The sequence below is a fragment of the Mercenaria mercenaria genome, chromosome 16, assembly GCF_021730395.1.
Source record: "Mercenaria mercenaria strain notata chromosome 16, MADL_Memer_1, whole genome shotgun sequence".
Taxonomy (NCBI): Eukaryota; Metazoa; Mollusca; class Bivalvia; order Venerida; family Veneridae; genus Mercenaria; species Mercenaria mercenaria.
Genome location: NC_069376.1, coordinates 37,009,653 through 37,031,713, shown reverse-complemented (window position 1 = coordinate 37,031,713; position 22,061 = coordinate 37,009,653). Strand labels below are relative to the sequence as shown.

Sequence of the window (22,061 nt, the reverse complement as noted above, 5' to 3'; positions counted from 1 at the left end):
ACATATGATCAAGATGAACATTCTGACCAATTTTCATACAGATCCTATGAAAAATATGACCTCCAGAGAGGTCACAAGGTTTTTCTGTTATTTGACCTAATGACTTAGTTTTGAACCGCACATGACCCAGTTTCAAACTTGACTTAGACATTATCAAGGTGAACATTCTGACCAATTTTCATGAAGATCCCATGAAAAATATGGCCTCTAGGGAGGTCACAAGAATTTTCTATTTTTAGACCTACTGACCTAGTTTTTGGACCGTAGTTGACCCAATTTTGAACTTGACCTAGATATCATCAAGATGAACATTCAGACCAATTTTCATGCAGATCCCATGAAAAATATGACCTCCAGAGAGGTCACAAGGATTTTCTATTATTTGACCTACTGACCTAGTTTTGGATCGGACGTGACCCAGTTTCGAACTTGACCTACATATCATCAAGATGAACATTCTGACCAATTTTCATGCAGATCCCATGAAAATATGACCTCTACAGAGGTCAAAAGAATTTTCTATTATTTGACCTACTGACCTAGTTTTTGACCGCAGTTGACCCGGTTTCAAACTTGACCTAGATATCATCAAGATGAACATTCTGATCAATTTTCATGCAGATCCAATGAAAAATACGGCCCCTACAGAGGTCACAAGGTTTTTCTATTATTTGACCTACTGACCTAGTTTTGGATTGGACGTGACCCAGTTTCGAACTTGGCCTAGATATCATCAAGATGAACATTCTGACCAATTTTCATGCAGATCCCATGAAAAATATGACCTACAGAGAGGTCACAAGGATTTTCTATTATTTGACCTAGTGACCTAGTTTTTGACCGCAGTTGACCTGGTTTCAAACTTGACCTAGATATCATCAAGGTGAACATTCAGACCAACTTTCATGAAGATCTTGTGAAAAATATGGCCTCTGGAGAGGTCAAAAGGTTTTACTATTTTTAGACCTACTGACCTAGTTTTTGACGGCACGTGACCCAGTTTCGAACTTGACCTAGATATCATCAAGGTGAACATTCTGACCAACTTTCATAAAGATCCAATTAAAAATGTGACCTCTACAATGGTCACAAGCAAAAGTTTACGGATGCACGGACGCACGAAGGACGCAGCGCGATCACAAAAGCTCACCTTGTCACTTTGTGACAGGTGAGCTAAAAATTAAGTAAATGAATAAATATCTTTACCAAATTTCATCACATTCATTTTCAAAATATAAAGTTTTGTTAGAATAAGACAATAATGAAATAACAAACAATTGTAAAACCAATTTGCAACAGCAAATATCTGTGTAATTGACCAATATTGAATTGTACTAAAATTGGTATAAGTTTTATTAATGTGTTTCAACCCTGCAAACATGACTAACCTCTAATGTTTTTGGAAAGAAGCTATTGTCCCTCATTCGTTTTGCTCTGTCTTCATATTTCATGCTGAAAAATACAATATTAATATTAAAGACATGTTGTCATACATGAACATAGGAGCTAAATTTGAAAACCTGATATCAAATTGGAACATCCTCATTCCATTACTGTGAAATCATTAATATTCGTGGAGGACTAATTTTCGTGATTTCGTGGTTGAGCCAATCCACGAAATTTAATCCCAACGAACTAGTAAAATTCCCATTCATTTTATGTTCAAAAGTTGAAATCCACCAATTCATATCCCCACAAAATTGCCGTTTGACAAAAACCATGAAATTTCAAGCCCACGAAATTTAATGATTTCACAGTATTTAATTCAAAAGCCTGCCTAATTAGTACAAGCAGAGAAACTATCAACCTACTTTGCAATCATTCTATTTCATGGGCTTTCTGTCAAAATGGATTGACACAACCATGAATTCCAGAAAATTCAGATCACCATGAATATTGATGTTTTCGCTGCACTTAGAAGTTGACAGCTTGGTCCCCTGCCAAAGCAAATGCTCACTCTGGCACAGTTTTTCATTCATATTCATATGGAATATATTTTGTGGATACCATGGTGGTTTTACTCTATGAAATCAAAAAACAAAGAACAAGTAAAATTTTAATTTATTTACCTTTGAAATTTGTAAGCCACAACTTCAAGTCTCAATTCAAAAGTATTTTTTACTAAACCACAATAGGACTAATGTTCTTGGACTTCATGGACATGTTGACTGCCAAAAATAATTCAAATGCTCAAGTCTGTTACTTCTGTCTTGGATTTAAATATTGAGAAATCAATAATTTTCACATGGGACTACTTTTAAATTGTAGTTGTCCCCATGAAATACTGTGAAATCATTTTTATTCACGCAGGACGAATTTTCGCATATTTCGCGCTAGGACCGATGCGCGAATTAAAGACTGTGCTTTTAATTATTTTTAACTTCATTTTTCATTTCTAAAATTGACAAGGCAGTCTGAAAGACAGCTAAATCCCCCGCCACTGCTATGGATAGTGAAAGGGTAAATCCTTTGATTTTAGCTGTGACCTTGACCTTGAACTGACACAGCTGACTCATGAATTCTGCACAACGTCTTGATGAGGTGATCATTTGACCAAAGTTTCATGAAAATCCTTCAAGGGGTTTAGGAGATACAGAGCTGAAACCTTTGACCTTCAGTTGTGACCTTGACCTTGTGTTGACATGGCTGACTCATGAGTTCTTGATGAGGTGATCATTTGACAAAAGTTTGATGAAAATCCTTCAAGGGGTTCAGGAGATACAGAGTGGACACCAAACGGAAGGCTCAAACCTTCGACCCTTAGTTGTGACCTTGACCTTGAGCTGGCATGGTTGACTCATAATTTCTGCACATCATCTTGATGAGGTAATCATTTGACCCAGGTTTTATAAAATTCCTTCAAGGGGTTTAGGAGATATAGAGTGGACACAAAATGGAAGGTTAAAACCTTTGACCTTCAGTTGTGACCTTGACCTTGAGCTGACATGGCTGACTCATAAGTTCTGCACATCACCTTGATGAGGTGATCGTTTGACCCAAGTTTGATGAAAATCCTTCAAGGGGTTTAGGAGATATAGAGCGGACACAAAATGGAAGGTTCAAACCTTTGACCCTAAGTTGTGACCTTGACCTTGAGCCGGCATGACTGACTCATGGGTTCTGCACATCGTCTTGATGAGGTGATCATTTGACCCAAGTTTTATAAAATTCCTTCAAGGGGTTTAGGAGATATAGAGCGGACACAAAATGGCAGGCTCAAACCTTTGACCTTGAGTTGTGACCTTGACCTTGAACCGACAAGGCTGACTCATGGGTTCTGCACATCGTCTTGATGAGGTGATCATTTGACCCAAGTTTCATGAAAATCCTTCAAGTGGTTTAGGAGATATGGACTGGACACGAATTTGTTACGGACGGAAGGACAGAAGGACGGACGGAAGGACGGACGCAGACCATTCCTATAATCCCTCCGCCATGGCGGGGGATTAAAAATGCATGAATTAAAGCCCGCGCGAAACAGTCCTTTTTCACATTTGTGCGAAATTTCATGCCAGCAAATTTAAATGATTTCACAGTAGTCATTTTGGCTAAAACCACAAAATTTCGTCCCCACATAATTAAGTGATTTAACAGTACCTGCTGTTTATTTAAACCTGTGAAAAATAAAGGCTATAATCTTGGGGCTCCTACAGGTGGTCTTTACAGACATGTTTAACTGTATATGTCAGGTATCATACCTTGTTGGGTACCACTTCACACTGTAGGTGAAGGCCACTTCTAGTGGTGCTGATACCTCGTCCAGGCTGACAGGTGCTTGCTCCTTTGTGGAAACATTTGCATAGATAATCTGATTTCCATTGTACTCGACGTTAAAATGTAAATGAGCCCACAAGTAGACTTTGTGGGTGTGAGGTAGGAACCCGCCCTCTTCTAGGTGCCCGATAAACCCTCGCACTGGAACGTCATCTGTGAAAATGTAAAAATACATTTTTTTTTTTACAAAAGTTGACAACACTTCATGTATGTCCCACCCTCTTCTAGATGGCCAATAAACCCTTGCACCGAAACGTCATATATGAAAACATAAATTACATTTATTCCTTTCATTTGACTAAAGGTGATAAAACTTCCTGTGTTTTCTTCCTTAACCCTTAGCCTGCTGCAGGCGAATTTAACAGCCTTTGCAAACAGCTTGGAACCAGATCAGACGCCGATTAAATCGTCGTCTGATCAGGTTCCAAGCTGTTTGCTACTCTGACAATATTTCTTCCAATTTTGGAGCAAACTGAATGAACTTTACAATTTTAGCAGACGACATTTCCAGCAGACGACAATTTATCTAGCATGCTAAAGGTTAACTATAAAACATTCTCAAAAGCTTTGAAACATCTGACAACTTGCTTTTTTTCATAGATACAAAACAACTGTTACTCATTATTGATGTGCACACAGTTAATAATACTGACTGTGCAGCTGTCAAGACTTGTATAGGTATACGGAAAGAGTTCAATCTACATTTGAGCCGTGCTATGAGAAAACCAACATAGTGCATTTGCATCCGCGCAGTCTGGTCAAGGTCCATGCTGTTCGCAAACAGTTTCTCTAATTGCAATAGACTTTGAAATCGAACAACATGGATCCTGACCAATTGCGCGGATTCTGGTCGCAAATGCACTAGGCTGGTTTTCTCATGGCGCTGCTCATTTCAATAAGCCTCTAAGATGTTGAAATTCAGAGCATTTAACGCAATTTAGCCTTTTTGAAACATTCAAAATTTACTTGTTAAACCTACTTTTGAATTTTAAAAGATACAAATTGATGGGTAGCATGCAACTCAAATGGTATTTAAGTTTTCAGAAAATTTTCAACAGTTGCTTATTTTTACATACAGTCAAACTTTGTTTGGATAGTTCGTACACCACTCTTTTCAGGTCTCGGTTAAATCCCTGTACAATGCATTTTGTTCGATGGCTTGAACTACCGATAATTCGGACCAGTTTTGCCAGTCCCATCAAGTTAAAATGATTGAAGTTTGATTGTATAGTGCTTTTTACTGCACGTAGGCATACTAATCTGCTATCTCAGCTGATCTATTATTTCATTCTCTAAAACCAATTTTCTTATTCAACCAAACCAAGAAATCTGAAACAACTGACTGTCATCGTCTACTTTTTCTGACAGATTCTGGTCTCATGTGGAGGTTTTTAGTTCAAATTTCATTGAAAAATTACCAAACATTATTCTAAAAACCAAATCCTATAGCAGCATTTGACACCTAGTTATTACATTACATTATAAATGTTGATGAAACTTCATCACTTTTAACTGTAACTAAAACAGACATATAATTAAAACACTGCGTAAATTCACACATAATGAAAAGACAACCAATTCACTTAATGTGATTTTGATAAAATTAGTGGCATTTTTTCTCCCTTAATCTCTCATTAGCAAAAAATCTTGTCCATTTTCTTTCTATTAAAGTATTCTAGCTTTACTCCAAAACTCAATCTTTTCTTAATTTCGTCACAACGATAATCTGGCTAATTTTGTTCATGTTATTAACAAATGATTTTTTCTTTATTTTTGATTAACAAAACAGACAGAAAAAATATTTTCCAAGACCTCATTTTTAACTTAATAGTTTAAATGAAGAAATGATAAATTATTTAAATAACAATCTTCATGCTGACATTTTTATCTCCCCCGCCCCCCACTTCTTCCCCTTTGTTGGGGCTTTTCTTCAGTCACAGTGCTATCATTCTAAAAATTTTTGTTGGTTTCTTGAATTTCAAATCAAACTACACGACTTGGGTTATACAGCAACTTTACACACTTATTTGTGCTAAAAACCCTGGTGCCACTTCTTTCATTACTTTAGGTATGGACTGGTGCTCAGGCAGAACCATTGGAATTCTGCAAGCCTACCGGATGGCTTCCTCACATGACATAATGTGCTTCTAAGTAAAGCTCAAGATCCATAACAGTGAGATAGCCAGTGATTCAAATTCAGCAACCTTATTAACCCACTAAAAACCGCTTTTTAAATCACACTCAATTATGGACAATATATAATACAACAGACACAGTTAATATCAAGAAACTGAAGCAAAAATCTTGTTACCCACCAATGACAAATTCGAAGTAGTAAAGGTCCTCTATAGCATCTCTAAGCAACTGTAGGTCAGCTTCTGTGAATTTCACTTTACATAGTTCCTTCTTCTCAACATCCTCTGGAAAATAAATGAAGATTATTTTTTTATTTGCTTTGTTGCGTTTTACAGGGGGGAGGAATGTTTAACCCTAATTTAAATTTTTTACATTTAAGCCATCATGGAAGAATTTAAAAAAAATTGGAACCATGTTGAAAAATATATGGCATTTTGAAATTTAACAAAATGGCTAACGATAGAAGCAGCTATTTAAGTCTTTATAGATGTCATTTCAATACACACTGCCATATTATACAATTTGCAAATACTCTTTTTTACTAAACTGATTTCTCCATGATAGTTAATCCTTACGCTGAACACGATCGACAAGTGTAGATCATAATCAGCCTGCACATCCATGCAGTCCGATCATGATCTGCACTGTTTGCCATTCAATCAATATATTTTTGGTAAGCACCCCTTTTAACAGGTAATGGTGCAGTCTGAACTGAAAGATGGACAAGTTCATTATAGAAATTTAGCAGGGTAAAGGTTAAGAATTTTATTAAATTAGGAAGAAAATGTCAGCCTCTGAATGTAGACACCTGCTCTACAGAAGTGTCATAAGTTGAGGTACGACTGTAGTCTAAACCTGACAATGACGTCACTTCACTTCTTAGAATGTAGTTCATATGCTAAAAGCCTGTCATTTCACTGAAACTTTTCATTCTTTGACAACTATATTCTCAATCCTGACATAAAACGTTAATTAGATACTAATTAAGAAGTCAGCTTAAGATTATGGTAACAAAATAAGGATAACTATCATAAAACAGGGATCAACAATTTCGTGAAAAATTATATTAAAAATTCCCGCTCATAGAAAAATATAGTGCACATTTTACACTCTGGCTGTCCTTTATCAGTCACAGCACAAGCCTCCTACAGGTAATTAGAAAATGTTCCTGACCCACTGTTTCATGAGAACTAATTCGCTTTGAAGACCTGTTGTGAGTGTAAGCTAGATGGACACGATAATATATACATGCAAAATTGTGATGTTATTAAGCTGAAGTCATTTACCTGAAAAGTATTTTAATAAAACTACGACATACTAATTTACTTAAGGTCAATTGTGAAATATTTTCTGTAACTTATAAATATTAATCACTCCTGACACCAGTCCTCATTCCTGATGGTATCTATAGATACAATGGTATCAGAGATGAGAAAAAATGTTCCCTTTAAATGCCCAGTGCCAAGCAAGGGTTGACCGCCTCGATAGCCTTGTGGTACAGCGTCCAATTCCAGTGTGAAAGGTTGTGGGTTCAATCCTCTGCTGCATCATACAAAATATATGGAAAACTGTACCAGTAGCTCCCTTGCTTGGCACTCAGCATTAAAAGGGAAACTGGCTTCTCTTCTCTCATACCCTTGTAGCAATAGATTCCATCAGGAATGAGGTGGTGAGAGTGATTAATATAAGTTGTAGAACTTGTTTCACAATCAACCTAAAATAAATAAGTATAAACCAAGCAATGATGCTACTGGTATCATTTTTCACTCTGTTATGATGCAGCCAGACACCAACCCACAACCTTCTGCACTCAAACAATGATGCTATACCACTAGGCTACCTTGGCAATTAATTTTTCAGATAACACTACAGAACAGTCCAAATTTTAAATAAGGCAGATCTTAACATGAATGAACAAGAGCTGTCACTTATGGTGACGAATGCCCCCCCGCAGTGCCTTGACCTTTGACCTGGTGACCCCAAAGTCAGTAGGGGTGTGTACTTAATAAGTACTATTAGCATGTGAAGTTTGAAGGTCCTGGGTGCAATGGTTCGCGAGTAAAGTGCCTTCATGCAAAAGTTAACGTTGTGACGAACGAACGGACGGACAGCTGAAAACTAATATGCGTCCCTTCGGGGGCATAAAAAAAAAATTACAAATGAATAGGGATCTTTTCTAGCAACTTGGTTCAAGTTTATGTCACCAACATTAAATCTTCAGTTAATCACTTAACTAAAACAATCAAACTTACAAATATCTAAATAGCCTCAAGCTTTAAACAAACAGACTGACCGCTACTTGCGTGTGGCCTTAAACCATCACAATAAATCCCACTACCTGAATACAAAGGAGAAAAGAAGAAATTTCAATCTATCATCTGCCAATTTGCATTTAAATCTTGAAAGATCCTGAAACCCGTCAGTATCTCCTAAGCCTCTTAACTTGATCACTTCGTAAATCCTATTTTCACGTTTTATTATTCTTTTCTTTTCAAAAACAATCTGCTTCACTCAGATGATTGCTTATGATTTTTCAAGCTCTCATGCTACCTGATGAGATTAAGAACTAATCAGAAAACTTGTAACAAAATTCGGGATTACAGGTCGTTAATACCGTCAAATAGACACTGATAGGTATAATCCCTGTGAATTTTAATCATCGTCTTGACAAAGCCGTTATTAAGCCCGCATTCATCTTTTATTGGAGATTAGGAATCAGGATATTTTCGAGTATGGCGCACTAGAAGGATGAGACTGGCGATAATATAGGGCTTCATTAGGCGAGTGAAAGAGAGCTTAAGTTTTTTTTGTATCATAAATTCTTATGTGAAAATAAGAGGTTTACTACTTATTGATGTCTTTGAGCAGCCGAGTTTTAATATTTCCTGACACAAAATCGGCAAGCCGCCTTTTCTCTCGAAGAACAACTTGCACGAAGAAGGACCAGAAGTAACAGGTCAATTTCAGATTAAATAGAAAATAGGCTTCTTTTAGCAACTGATGAAGACTTTGAGAGGATTATTTGTCTGTCTCTGTTCTGTGCTTGACAAAGCATTTACAGATATCATTCCATATTTGAACAAAGGCAATTTAAATTCTATACAAAGAGAACAAAGAAATGAAAACATCACCTAGACTAATGAACTCAAAGAAAACTGTGTTTATGAAAACAAGAGGGCCATGAAGGCCCTGTATTGCTCACCTGACCTATTTACCTAAAGATCATGAAGATAGTTTCATTAAGATATGGTCATAAATGTGGCCTCTAAAGTGTTAACTAACTTTTCCTTTGATTTGATCTGGTGACCTAGTTTTTGACCCCACATGACCCCGATTTGAAACTGACCTAAAGATCATCAAGATTAACATTCTGACTAAGTTTCATGAAGATTCAGTCATAAATGTGGCCTCAAAAGTGTTAAAAAGCTTTTCCTTTGATTTTATCAGGTGACCTAGTTTTTGACCCCACCTGACCCTGATTTGAACTTGACCTATAGATCATCAAGATTAACATTCTGACCAAGTTTCATGAAGATATGGTCATAAATGTGGCCTCCAGAGTGTTAACTAGCTTTTCTTTTGATTTGACCTGCTGACCTAGTTTTTGATCCTACATGACCCAGATTCAAACTGGATCTTGAGATCATCATGATTCACATTCTGACCAAGTTTCATGAAGATAAAGTCATAAATGTGGCCTCTACAGTGGTAACAAGCTTTTCCTTTGTATTGACCTGGTGACCTAGTTTTTGACCCCAGATGACCCAATATCAAACTCATCCAAGATAACATTCTGACCAAGTTTCATTAAGATTGGGCCAAAATTGTCACCTCAAAAGTGTTAACAAGCTTTTCCTTCGATTTGACCTGGTGACCTAGTTATTAACCCTAGATGACCCAATATCGAACTTGTCCAAGACTTTATTGAGGGTAACATTCTGACCAAGTTTCATTAAGATTGGGTCAAAATTGTGACCTCTAGAGTGTTAACAAGCTTTTCCTTTGATCTGACCCGGTGACCTAGTTTTAGACCCCAGATGACCCAATATTGAACTCATTCAAGATTTTATTGAGTGTAATTCTGACCAAGTTTCATTAAGACGGGGCCAAAATTTTGACCTATAGAGTGTTAACAAGCTTTTCATTTGATTTGACATGGTGACCTAGTTTTTGACCCAGATGACCCAATATCAAACTCATACAAGATTTTATTGAGTGTAACATTCTGACCAAGTTTCATTAAAATTAGGCCAAAATTGTGACCTCTAGAGTGTTAACAGTCAAATTGTTGATGACGGACGACTGACGACGACAGACGATGGATACAGGGTGGTCACAAAAGCTCACCTTGAGCACTTCGTGCTCAGGTGAGCTAAAAAACCCACAAAAACACATCTCCACATGCATTTAATTACAAGAGGGCCAAGATGGCCCTAGGTCGCTCACCTAAGAAACACACCATAACAGTGTAAAACATGTCTGACCTAGTGATTTCATGGAAACAAATATTCTGACCAATTTTCATTAAGATTGGACCAAAAAATTGGCCTCTTTGGATTAAACAAGCATTTTCTTAGATATGACCTAGTGACCTAGTTTTTGACCCTAGATGACCCATGTTCAAATTTGACCTAGATTTTATCAAGGCAATCATTCTGACCAAAATTCATGAAGATCAATTGAAAAATACAGCCTCTATCACATACAAAAGGTTTTTCTTTGATTTGACCAAATGACCTAGTTTCTGACCCCAAATGACCCATATTCAAAGTCGACCTAGATTTAATAAGGCAATCATCCTGACCAAATTTCATAAAAATCAATTGAAAAATACAGTCTCTATCGCATACACAAGATTTTTCTTTACTTTGACCTAGTGACCTAGTTTTTTACCCTAGATGACCCATGTTCAAACTCGACCTAGATTTTATCAAGGCAATCATTCTGACCAAATTTAATGAAGATCAATTGAAAAATACAGCCTCTATCGCATACACAAGGTTTTTCTTTAATTTGACCTAGTGACCTAGTTTTTGATCTCAGATAAAACATATTCACACTCGACCTAGATTTCATCAAGGCAATCACTCTGAACAAATTTCATGAAGATCAATTGAAAAATACAGCCTCTATTGCATACACAATGTTTTTCTTCGATTTGACCTAGTGACCTAGTTTTTGATTCTAGATGACCCATTTTCAAATTCTGCCTAGATTTTATCAATGTAATCATCCTGACTAAATTTCATGAAGATCAGTTGAAAAATACAGCCTCTTTCGCATACACAAGGTTTTTCTTTAATTTGACCTAGTGACCTAGTTTTTGACCCCAGATGACCCATTTTCGAACTCGTCCTAGATTTCATCAAGGTCATCATTCTGACCATAATTCATGAAGATCAATTGAAAAATACAGCCTCTATTGCATACACAAGGTTTTTCCTTGATTTGACCTAGTGACCTAGTTTTTGATCCCAGATGACTTATTTTCGAACTCAGCCTAGATTTTATCAAGGTAATCATTCTGACCAAATTTCATAAAGATCAGTTGAAAAATACAGCCTCTATCGCATACATAAGGTTTTTCCTTGATTTGACCTAGTGACCTAGTTTTTGACCCCAGATGACCCATTTTCAAACTCGGCCTAGATTTCATCAAGGTAATCATTCTGACCAAATTTCATGAAGATCAGTTAAAAAATACAGCCTCTATCGCATACACAAGCTAAATGTTGACGGACGACAGACAGACGTCAGACGGACGACAGACAGACGACAGACGCCGGACATCGAGCGATCAGGAAAACTCACCTGAGCATTGCTCAGGTGAGCATATAAAACAGAACGTGAGTTTTTATAAATTAGGGAATCGTGTATGGAAGTAAATGTCAACTGAATAATTGAATTAGCTCTCCCATTTTAACCTTTATCCTGCTATATTTCTAAAATGTGGACTGGTCCATCATTCAATTTAAACACTACCATTTACTATTCAAAGGGGTGTTCTGACCAAATAGTGAACAGTGCAGACCATGATCAGACTGCACGGATGTGCAGACACTGGTCGCAAAGGCACAATCACTTGCCGGCAGCAGGCTAAAGGTTAAATGAAAATTTAAAGCAAAAAGGGACGTAAGTTTGTGAACAAGAGGACCATGATGGTCCTGAATCCCTCACCTCTTCCCACATGACCCAGTTATGAGTATGACGTTGTTTGTTCTATTATTTGACCTATTGACCTAGTTTTCAAAGGTACGTGACCCTGTTTTGAACTTTACCTAGAAATCATCAAGGTGAACATTCTCACTAATTTACATGAAAATCTCATGAAAAATATGGCCTCTACAGAGGTCACAAGGTTTTTCTATTTTCATACCTACTGGCCTAGTTTTTGACTGCACGTGACCCAGTTTCTAAACTGACCTAGATATCATCAAGGTGAACATTCAGATCAATTTTCATGAAGATCCATTGAAAAATATGGCCTCTAGAGAGGTCAAAAGATTTTTCTAATTTTAGACCTACTGACCTAGTATTTGACCGCAGTTGACCCAATTTCAAACTTGACCTAGATATCATCAAGATGAACATTCAGACCAACTTTCATACAGATCCCATGAAAAGTATGGCCTCTAGAGAGGTCACAAGGTTTTTTTTATTATTTGACCTACTGACCTAGTTTTTGAAGGCACGTGACCCATTTCAAACTTGACCTAGATATCATCAAGGTGAACGTTCTGACCAATTTTCATGAAGATCTTGTGAAATATATGGCCTCTAGAAAGGTCACAAGGTTTTTCTATTTTTAGACTACTGACCTAGTTTTTGATCACACGTGACCCAGTTTCGTACTTGACCTAGATATCATCAAAATGAACATTCAGACCAACTTTCATACAGATCCCATGAAAAATATGGCCTTTAGAGAGGTCACAAGGTTTTTCTATTATTTGACCTACTGACCTAGTTTTTGATGGCACGTGACCCAGTTTCGAACTTGACCTAGATATCATCAAGATGAACGTTCTGACCAATTTCGATGAAGATCTTGTGAAATATATAGCCTCTAGAGAGGTCATAAGGTTTTTCTATTATTAGACCTACTGACCTAGTTTTTGAAGGCATGTGACCCAGTTTCGAACTTGACCTAGATATCATCAAGATGAACGTTCTGACCAATTTCGATGAAGATCTTATGAAATATATGGCCTCTAGAGAGGTCACAAAGTTTTTCTATTTTTAGACCTACTGACCTAGTTTTTGAAGGCACGTGACCCAGTTTCGAACTTGACCTAGATATCATCAAGTTGAACATTCTGACCAATTTTCATGAAGATCCATTGAAAATTATGACCTCTAGAGAGGTCACAAGGTTTTTCTATTTTTAGACCTACTGACCTAGTTTTTGACGGCACGTGACCCAATTTCGAACTTGACCTAGAATTTACCAAGATGAACATTCTGACCCATTTTCATAAAGATCCCATGAAAAATGTGACCTCTAGAGATGTCACAAGCAAAAAGTTTACGCACGGACGGACGGACGCACGCACGGACACCGCACGATCACAAAAGCTCACCTTGTCACTTTGTGGCAGGTGAGCTAAAAAGAAAAGATTTTTTATAACCTGTGCAATTTATGTTTGATTATCACTGAAGTGTGTGTAGCTTCTTTAAATCAATTCCAACCAGTGGTTATTGGAATACTAACTAACAAGCAGATGCTGACAGAGCCAAATAGGCGAGTGCAACAGCTCTATCTATTCTGCAAATAGTCAGCTCTTTCTATTCTGTAAATATTCAATCTAAAACTTAAAGGACCATAACTGAGTGGAAGATCTTTCCAACGTAAAATAAGTAAAATTTGCACAAAAATGCTACATAGTGATTATTCCTTGGAGGTTTCATTCAAATCCTGCCAGCAGTATTGAACAAATAACCATTTCTTTTGTTAAAATCCAAAAATTATTAGCTAAAATATATAATTATGTGAGGATGTGGTACATTTCAAGAAATGTAGTAAAAGAGTGCCAGACTGTCACAAAATACGCTCGTCTAAATAATCAGTTACATATCACATTTAGATTTCGAGTAGTTCAAGGGCCATAATATAACAGTGCCTGGGGCGATTTGGGTGGTTATCGATCTTGGCTGAGATATTATGCCCACAAACATTGGAAGATTGGATGAAAACTGTTCTAAGAGGTCTCACAAAGCTAAATTAGCAGATTTCGAGTAATTGGCTGGTTATCGAACTTGGCCCAGATATTATGCCCACAAACATGGTCAGCAAGTTTGGTGAAGATCGGATGAAAACTTATAGACATAGAGAGCAGACAAGGCTAAATTTGCGGATTTCGAGTAATTAAAGCGCCATAATCCAAGAATGCCTGGGGCGATTTGGCTGGTTATTGAACTTGGATGAGATATTTTGCCCACAAACATTGTCAGCAAGTTTGGTGAAGATCGGATGAGAACTGTTCGACTTAAAGAGCGGACAAGGCTAAATTTGCAGTTTTTCTAGTAACTCAAGGGTCATAATCCATGAGTGCCTGGGGCGATTTGAACTGGTACGAAAAACTTAACCAAGATTTTAAGTTTAAAGGTGCCATAATTCAGCCAAAATTCTTGATGGAGTTACGTACTCTTGCCTAAAACTGGACAAGGTGATGGTACACAAGTGTTGAAAGTTTCAAAGCTTCATCTCAAAAGGTTTTGTCAAAATATGGACTGGTACAAAAAACTTAACGAAGGTGTGACGCCGACGTCGTGGTGAGTAGGATAGCTCTACTCATTCTTCGGATAGTCAAGCTAATAATGGACTGTTTTGTATTACTATTGCCGTCTATTTTAGAATATCAAAATACTGTTTGTCATTAAGTATTGATATATTCAACCAACAACCAGCGACAGATGTATGATGTATGATCATATATTACCAGCAATAATCACTTGGGAGGTGAACACATAAAGATAAATAATCCTGTGAAATTTGGATCAAAATCGCAGTTATGTTTTTTTTTATTTTCCTATTCAATCACATTCTATAAAGGTAAAGCTTTTGCAAATCATTTTTTTCAAAACAACTTGGAAAATGCACCTCTACAAACTGAAAGAGAAAATGAAAACACTTTGATTTTTTTAATGATTCAAACATAGTTTGACTGGTGCCATTTAAATCATAAATGAAAATGTGGGGAAAAAAAACAATTGCAACTCCAGGTTTTTAGTTCTAGGTGAGCACAACCTTGACCTCCAAATTGATAGGAGTCATTCTGTCCAACCTGTCTACCAAGTCTGAGGTTTCTAGAAACCACTTTGCATCTCAAGATCACCATGACCTTGACCTTAGACCTACAGGGCCGACCAACCTGCTGTGCAGTTTGAGGTTCTTGAATTTTTCTTGAGTTATCCATTAGGAGTCAGTTTTCAGCTCAAGGTCACTGCAACCTTGATCTTCAAGCAACTGACCTCAGATCTAATGTGTGTTGTCTGCTATATTCAACCCACCTTGAATTTCGAGGTTCTCAGAGATATGTTTCCAGTTCAAGGTCAACACGACCTTGACCTCTATGCAACCAATCTCAAAATTGATAGAGGTCATTTGCCAGTCATTAACAACTTGCCATCTAAGTTTTAGGTTCCTGTGCCCAAATTCTTCAGTTATTGAAGCTGTTTTTCAGCTCAAGATAACAGTGACCTAACCTTTGAGAAACTGACCTCAAAATTAATAGGGGTCATCTGCCTGCCATAAACAATCGGCCTTCCAAGTTTGAAGTTCCTGGGGCGAAGTGTTCTCCAGGAATCAATTGGAAATCCAGATGAGGGAGGAACAGATGGACTGCCCAAATACTAGCCTATATGCCGCCCTTTGGGGGCATAAAAAATTTTAACTTACGTTTGAAGTTGATCTCATACAATGACACTGCCATTCTATCACCATCTAGTACTTCGCCAAGAGTTAAACTTTTATGCTCGATCTACAAAATAAAAAAAAAATCATTATCAGCTTATTCATTTTACCAAATACCGAGTAAAATATTTAAGAAGTCATGCAACAGGACTGCCTAAAGGGACCCCAATTCCGGACAGTCAAATGCCTTTAAAAACTCACCATTTTCAAGGAACTGTTACTCATGTTTGTTTCTATGCATTTGCAATAGCATGCGAGTGTTGAAATTTCACATAACTAGGTGGAACACAGTTTTCAGCAATTGTTTATTTTTATTTCTTCACAAATGGCATTCATTTTCAAAGGGGGTATACTTTTTCAGAATATTTTAAGTACGGGACAGTACGACAGAACATGTTATTGTCAGGTAAAATATTAGTAATGATGTTGTTCCTTTATAAAATATTTTTGTGTTTTGGTGATATACTCCTAAACCTTAATGGTTCAATTTGAACATTTCTTATAGAAAGTATAAATAAAGAGCATATAATAATATACACACAATTCTTCTTACTGGCTTTGATGCAAGACAGATTTCAATCAATGCTTATTTTGCATTTGAAATGGGTAACAAAGCTGTTTGTTCAGTGAAGTGTTATCAGATATCTGATGAAGATTTCTATTCATATTGATGACAAATTCAATGTTTTCTGCACAAGTTTCTCATGTAAGGAAGTAATATATATAATATATATATATATATTTGTTTGTTTGTTTTGGGTTTAACGCCGTTTTTCAACAGTATTTCAGTCATGTAACGGCAGTTAACCTAACCAGTGTTCCTGGACTCTGTACCAGTACAAACCTGTTCTCCGCAAGTAACTGCCAACTTCCCCACATGAATTATCAGAGGTGGAGGACGAATGATTTCAGACACAATGTCTTTTATCAAATCGTCACAGAGAACATACGCCCCGCCCGAGGATCGAACTTGCGACCCCGCGATCTATAGACCAACGCTCTCCCTACTGAGCTAAGCGGGCGGGCTCATATATATATATATATACACTACAGTTAAAATTTACCTTTTCCGGCCTGCACACAGGCAGCTGGTAGTAGTGATAGGTTTCATGTGGATTGAAATATGGCCCTACTTTGTTCACATACATTTGTACCTGAAATATAAAGAAAGTTTATTACCGCATAGTACATGTATATCTAATCTAAACATTCTGTGACCTTAGAACTTTCATAATAAAGTTTCATTACGGTGTTATAATCAGCCACATTTCGTGCAGAACCAACACAGCCCACAAAATCTGAAACAAGATCTGTCACTTTTAGTGACAAATGCTCCCGAAGTGGAAATGAAACAAGAGGACCATGATAGTCCTGAATCGCTCACCTCTTCCCACATGATCCAGTTTTGAGTATGACGTCGTTTTTTCTATTATTTGACATAGTGACCTAGTTTTTGAGCTCTTGTGACCCAGTTTTGAACTTGACCTAGATATTATCAAGATAAAAATTCTGACCAATTTTCATGAAGATCCATTGAAAAATATGGTCTCTAGAGAGGTCACAAGGTTTTTCTATTATTTGACCTATTGACCTAGTTTTTTAAGGCACGTGACCCAGTTTCAAACTTGATCTAGATATCATCAAGGTGAACATTCTGACCGTTTTTCATGAAGATCCATTCAAGGGTATGGCCTCTAGAGAGGTCACAAGGTCTTTCTATTTCAAGACCTACTGACCTAGTTTTTGATCGCAGTTGACCCAGTTTCAAACTTGACCTAGATATCATCAAGATAAACGTTCAGACCAACTTTCATACAGATCCCATGAAAAACATGAATACTAGAGAGGTCACAACGTCTTTTCATTATTTGACCTACTGACCTAGTTTTTGATGGCACGTGACCCACTTTCGAACTTGACCTAGATATCATCAAGATGAACATTCAGACCAACTTTCATACAGATCCCAGGAAAATATGGCCTCTAGAGAGGTCACAAGGTTTTTCTATTATTTGACCTACTGACCTAGTTTTTGATGGCAAGTGACCCAGTTTTGAACTTGACCTAGAATTTACCAAGATGAACATTCTGACCCATTTTCATAAAGACCCCATGAAAAATATGACCTCTAGAGATGTCACAAGGAAAAGTTTACGCACGCACGGACGACGGACGCTGCGCGATCACAAAAGCTCACCTTGTCACTTCGTGACAGGTGGGCTAAAAAAATCAGACATCATTTGTGACCTTGACCTGAGAGACCAGGGTCGTAAGCGTGACACACCTTTTCAATATGGTTAACATTTGTGTCAGATTATTTTCAAATCCCCCTATGAATGTTGAAGTTACAGCCTGGACAAGAATTTACACGGACACATGCACACATGGACGGACAGTGCGATTTTTATATGCCCACCTTCGGGGGCATAATAAACAAGAGCTGTCTCCATAGGATGACACATGCCCCCGATGGCACTTTGAATGAATAGCTATGGCCAATGTTAGAGTTTAGGACCTTTGACCTACGGACCTGGGTCTTGCACGCGACACGTCATCTTACTGTGGTACACATTCATGCCAAGTTATTTGAAAATCCATCCATGGATGACAAAGATATGGACCGGACATGCCCATCAATGCACTATCCTTTAACGTCTAAGTGTGACCTTGACCTTTGAGCTACGGACCTGGGTCTTGCGCGCGACACGTCGTCTTACTGTGGTACACATTCATGCCAAGTTATTTGAAAATCCATCCATGGATGACAAAGATATGGATCGGACACGCCCATCAATGCACTATCCTTTAACGTCTAAGTGTGACCTTGACCTTTGAGCTACGGACCTGGGTCTTACGCGCGACATGTCGTCTTACTGTGGTACACATTCATGCAAAGTTATTTAAAAATCCATCCATCGATGACAAAGATATGGACCGGACACAAAAATTGCGGACAGACTGACAGACCGACAGACGGTTCAAAAACTATATGCCTCCCTTCGGGGGCATAAAACTACCAAAAATGTCCAGAAGTGACCTTGAAGCTAGGGGTCTAGGTCTTGCACATGATAAATTAACTCATTATCATTTTATGGTGAACATTTGTGCCAAGTAATTTTAAAATCCCTTAATAAATGAGTTATGGACCAGACAAGAAACAGACCATGTTAAACTTCTAAGTGTGACCTTGACCTTCAAGCTAGGGTTCTGAGTATTCCACATGTCACTTCACCTCATTAAAGGGAAAATTTAGGTCAAGTAATTTTAAAATCCCTTCAAGGATGGCAGAGTTATGAACCAGACAAGAAACAGACCATGCTGACCTTCAACCTCTAAGTGTGACTTTGACCTTAGAACTAGAGGTCTGGATCTTGTGCAAGACACATCATCACATTACGGGGAACATTTACAAGTAATTTGAAAATCTCTTAAAGAATGGCAGAGTTATGAACCGGACACGAAACAGACCCTGTTAACCTTTGACTAAGTGTGACCTTGACCTTGGAGCTAGGTATCTGGGTCTTGTGCATGATACATCGTCTCATTATGATAAACATTTATGCCAAGTTATTTCAAAATCGCTTCATGGATGGCAGACTTACCACAGGCCAATCAGAGATATACTGTTTTCTATTTTGTCACAGTGAAAACATGGGTCATTTTAACTCCATTTTAGAAAATTTAGACATAGTTTTTAATGAAAGTTTATAAAATTTTGTCAGAAACGCAAAGAAATAATAGTGATTAAATCAATACGGTAACAGAATAGGCTGATTTTGCTTATAAACAACGACAATTCTGATGTGAAACAATGCAATATTGACTCATTAGCTGTTAAGAGCGCTGCCATTTTTCATTCTTAATGCGGTCATATGACCTACCGTATTTTCCCGAATTAAGGCCCCCCCCTCTAATTAACGCCCCCCACCCATTTTGGAGGGAAAAAAAGTCAACAAGAACGGGAAAAAATCACCTACCTCATTTTTATAAGTCCACATAATAAGTAATTTACAGTACTAAAGTCCAATGTATTAAAAATTAAACACACTTTTAAACAGTCCATGTACCGTAAAACCAAAACATTTGTACTAAGTACGGTACGTAACAGAAAATTAAACGGTAAATACATTTTTGATTTGTTTTTACACCACTCGTGCACACGCTTCCTGCCGACTTTAAACAAACTTGCAGCAATGTGTTTACGATATACCCTTTTCTTCGGCAGTTTTAAGAACTTTTAATTTAAAAGCAGGCACAGCAGCGTGTCAAACCATTGACATTGTGTATTGCACTATTAGCTACCCGCATGTACTAAGGAAAATGTTATCGGAGTACACAGCTGTTTGGGTCATGACGTAATGTGTAGTGTCGCGAGCGCGTCAAAAAGCCAGACATGGAATACACGAGGTACCGTATTTAAATGCATAAAAGACACACTGCATTAAATTGGATGCCAAATAATTACGTTTTAGGGGGATTAAACAACACAGAAACACTTTATAGCTAGTTTGAACGATGTTTTTAAGTTTTGTAAAAATTTTCATTTTTTATTTTTTTACCTCAAATAAACGCCCCCTCTTTGGAAAATGTAACGCCCCCGGGGGCGTTAATACGGGAAAATACGGTACGCAAATTGTGTACCAAGGTCATATTTCAGTATTTTTCTAAAATCAGATCTGTAACTGAGGCACCTAAAGGGGACAGTTAAAAAGTTAAAAGTACCCCAAATGTAATTTTAAGAATATTTAACCCCAAAAAATAGGTCAACTTCGAGTTTATCAGGGTTTGAATTTAAGCTCGTATACTCGCAAAATGCAAGTACATTTAGAAAAACGCGAGTGACTTTTGCCCAAACTCGCAAAATTTTGCGAGTGCAAAATCTCAAGAGGAAATTACAATGGTTTTAATTGCTTTAACTTTCAGTTTCTATCTGCTGTAAATACGCATTTAATGATGTTTCAGACAGTATGCACCAATCGATGACGTTTTTACATAGTGCCTGGATTGTTTGCAGATTTGGATTACGCAACACAGTAACTACCGGTATGCACGATATTTGATGGAAAACCCATGTTTTGTACTATACAAGCTTACCGTAGTGTTATAGAGGACGGAACCTTGTTTCTGCCCAAAACTGTTGAAAAAATTTGCGACTAAAGTTTATAAATTGCTAGTTGAAATTTTTTGTACTCGCAAAAATTTGCAAGTGCAAAAAAACTGTTAAATTCTAACCCTGAATATCTCAGAAATGGTTCAATGTAGAAAGTTTCCAGTGGGGCATATCTGTCATCAGATTCTGTCAGTAGCTAATTAATATACGACACTACTGCCATACTTCCACGTGGCGATGAACAATACTGAAATTCACCAGTATTTTTATTGACACAGGGCAGACCTTTGAGCTCGAGATGCATCAAAGAAAATTTCTGCAGGTTAAGCAGATGCATGATGCACGGGGCATTTTTTGTGTTGGTCAAATACAAGTTTTTCTCGATTTTGCGGGTCAAAACCCGAAACCTCTAGTCTACGAAACACCCTGATTGGTTTTATCGCTTGCGCATATTGCTGTGTAGACAGGTTTATCGTGTACAGTACATACATACATAGGTTTATTAAATTACCAGAAAATTCATAATTTTGAAAAATATTTGATAATTTTTACATAAATCAATGAGGAATTGAATCCCCTTTTGATACATTAAGTTTCATTTGAATCTATCTCATATTCCCAACAAAATTAGCATTTAAGGTATTAGACCCTCAGCGTTTTTTTCCTTCTTTATAAAGTACCCCTAAAAGGACCTTTTCCCAACTGAAAAATGCAATCTTTTTTCCCAATTATCATCCAAAAATTCCCCTAAATGACAAAATTAAGTTTGCATTTTGATGATTGCAGAAGGAAAACTTAGTTACATTGACATCCACCATGGTTTAACCATTTAAACAGTTTGTTTGATGCTATTTACATGGAATTAAAGGAAGAAGCATTCTAAATGAGGTTATTAATTAACTATAAAAATTCCCAATCTGAGTAAAAACCCCGCTATTTTTCCCAATTTATCCAGTACTGGACCTTTTCCCAAAAGGGCAAAAAAAATCACTGTCCAGACCCCTAATAGTAATGTTTACAAAATGGCATTTGCTTGGTATATTCTTAAAGGTGACAGTGTTTCACACTGTGTTGCAATTTTTAAACAACTTTTACCGTGCCGTTTTTATAAATTTTGTATAACTTATG

The 22,061-nt window shown here is 37.2% G+C and overlaps 1 protein-coding gene across 2 annotated transcripts in view; it reads right to left on the bottom strand.

Annotated features, from left to right (window-relative positions):
- Window positions 1-22,061, bottom strand: part of LOC123539675 (transmembrane 9 superfamily member 1-like) — a 57,688-nt gene that overhangs the window by 22,615 nt on the left and 13,012 nt on the right. For both annotated transcript variants that reach the window (XM_045324393.2, XM_045324394.2), the window contains exons 2-6: window positions 16,888-16,977; window positions 15,809-15,890; window positions 6,090-6,194; window positions 3,699-3,927; window positions 1,389-1,452 (exon numbers count right to left, since the gene is read on the bottom strand). In XM_045324393.2, the coding sequence (XP_045180328.1) occupies window positions 1,389-1,452; window positions 3,699-3,927; window positions 6,090-6,194; window positions 15,809-15,890; window positions 16,888-16,977 (570 nt within the window). The remainder of the gene's footprint in view (window positions 1-1,388; window positions 1,453-3,698; window positions 3,928-6,089; window positions 6,195-15,808; window positions 15,891-16,887; window positions 16,978-22,061) is intronic.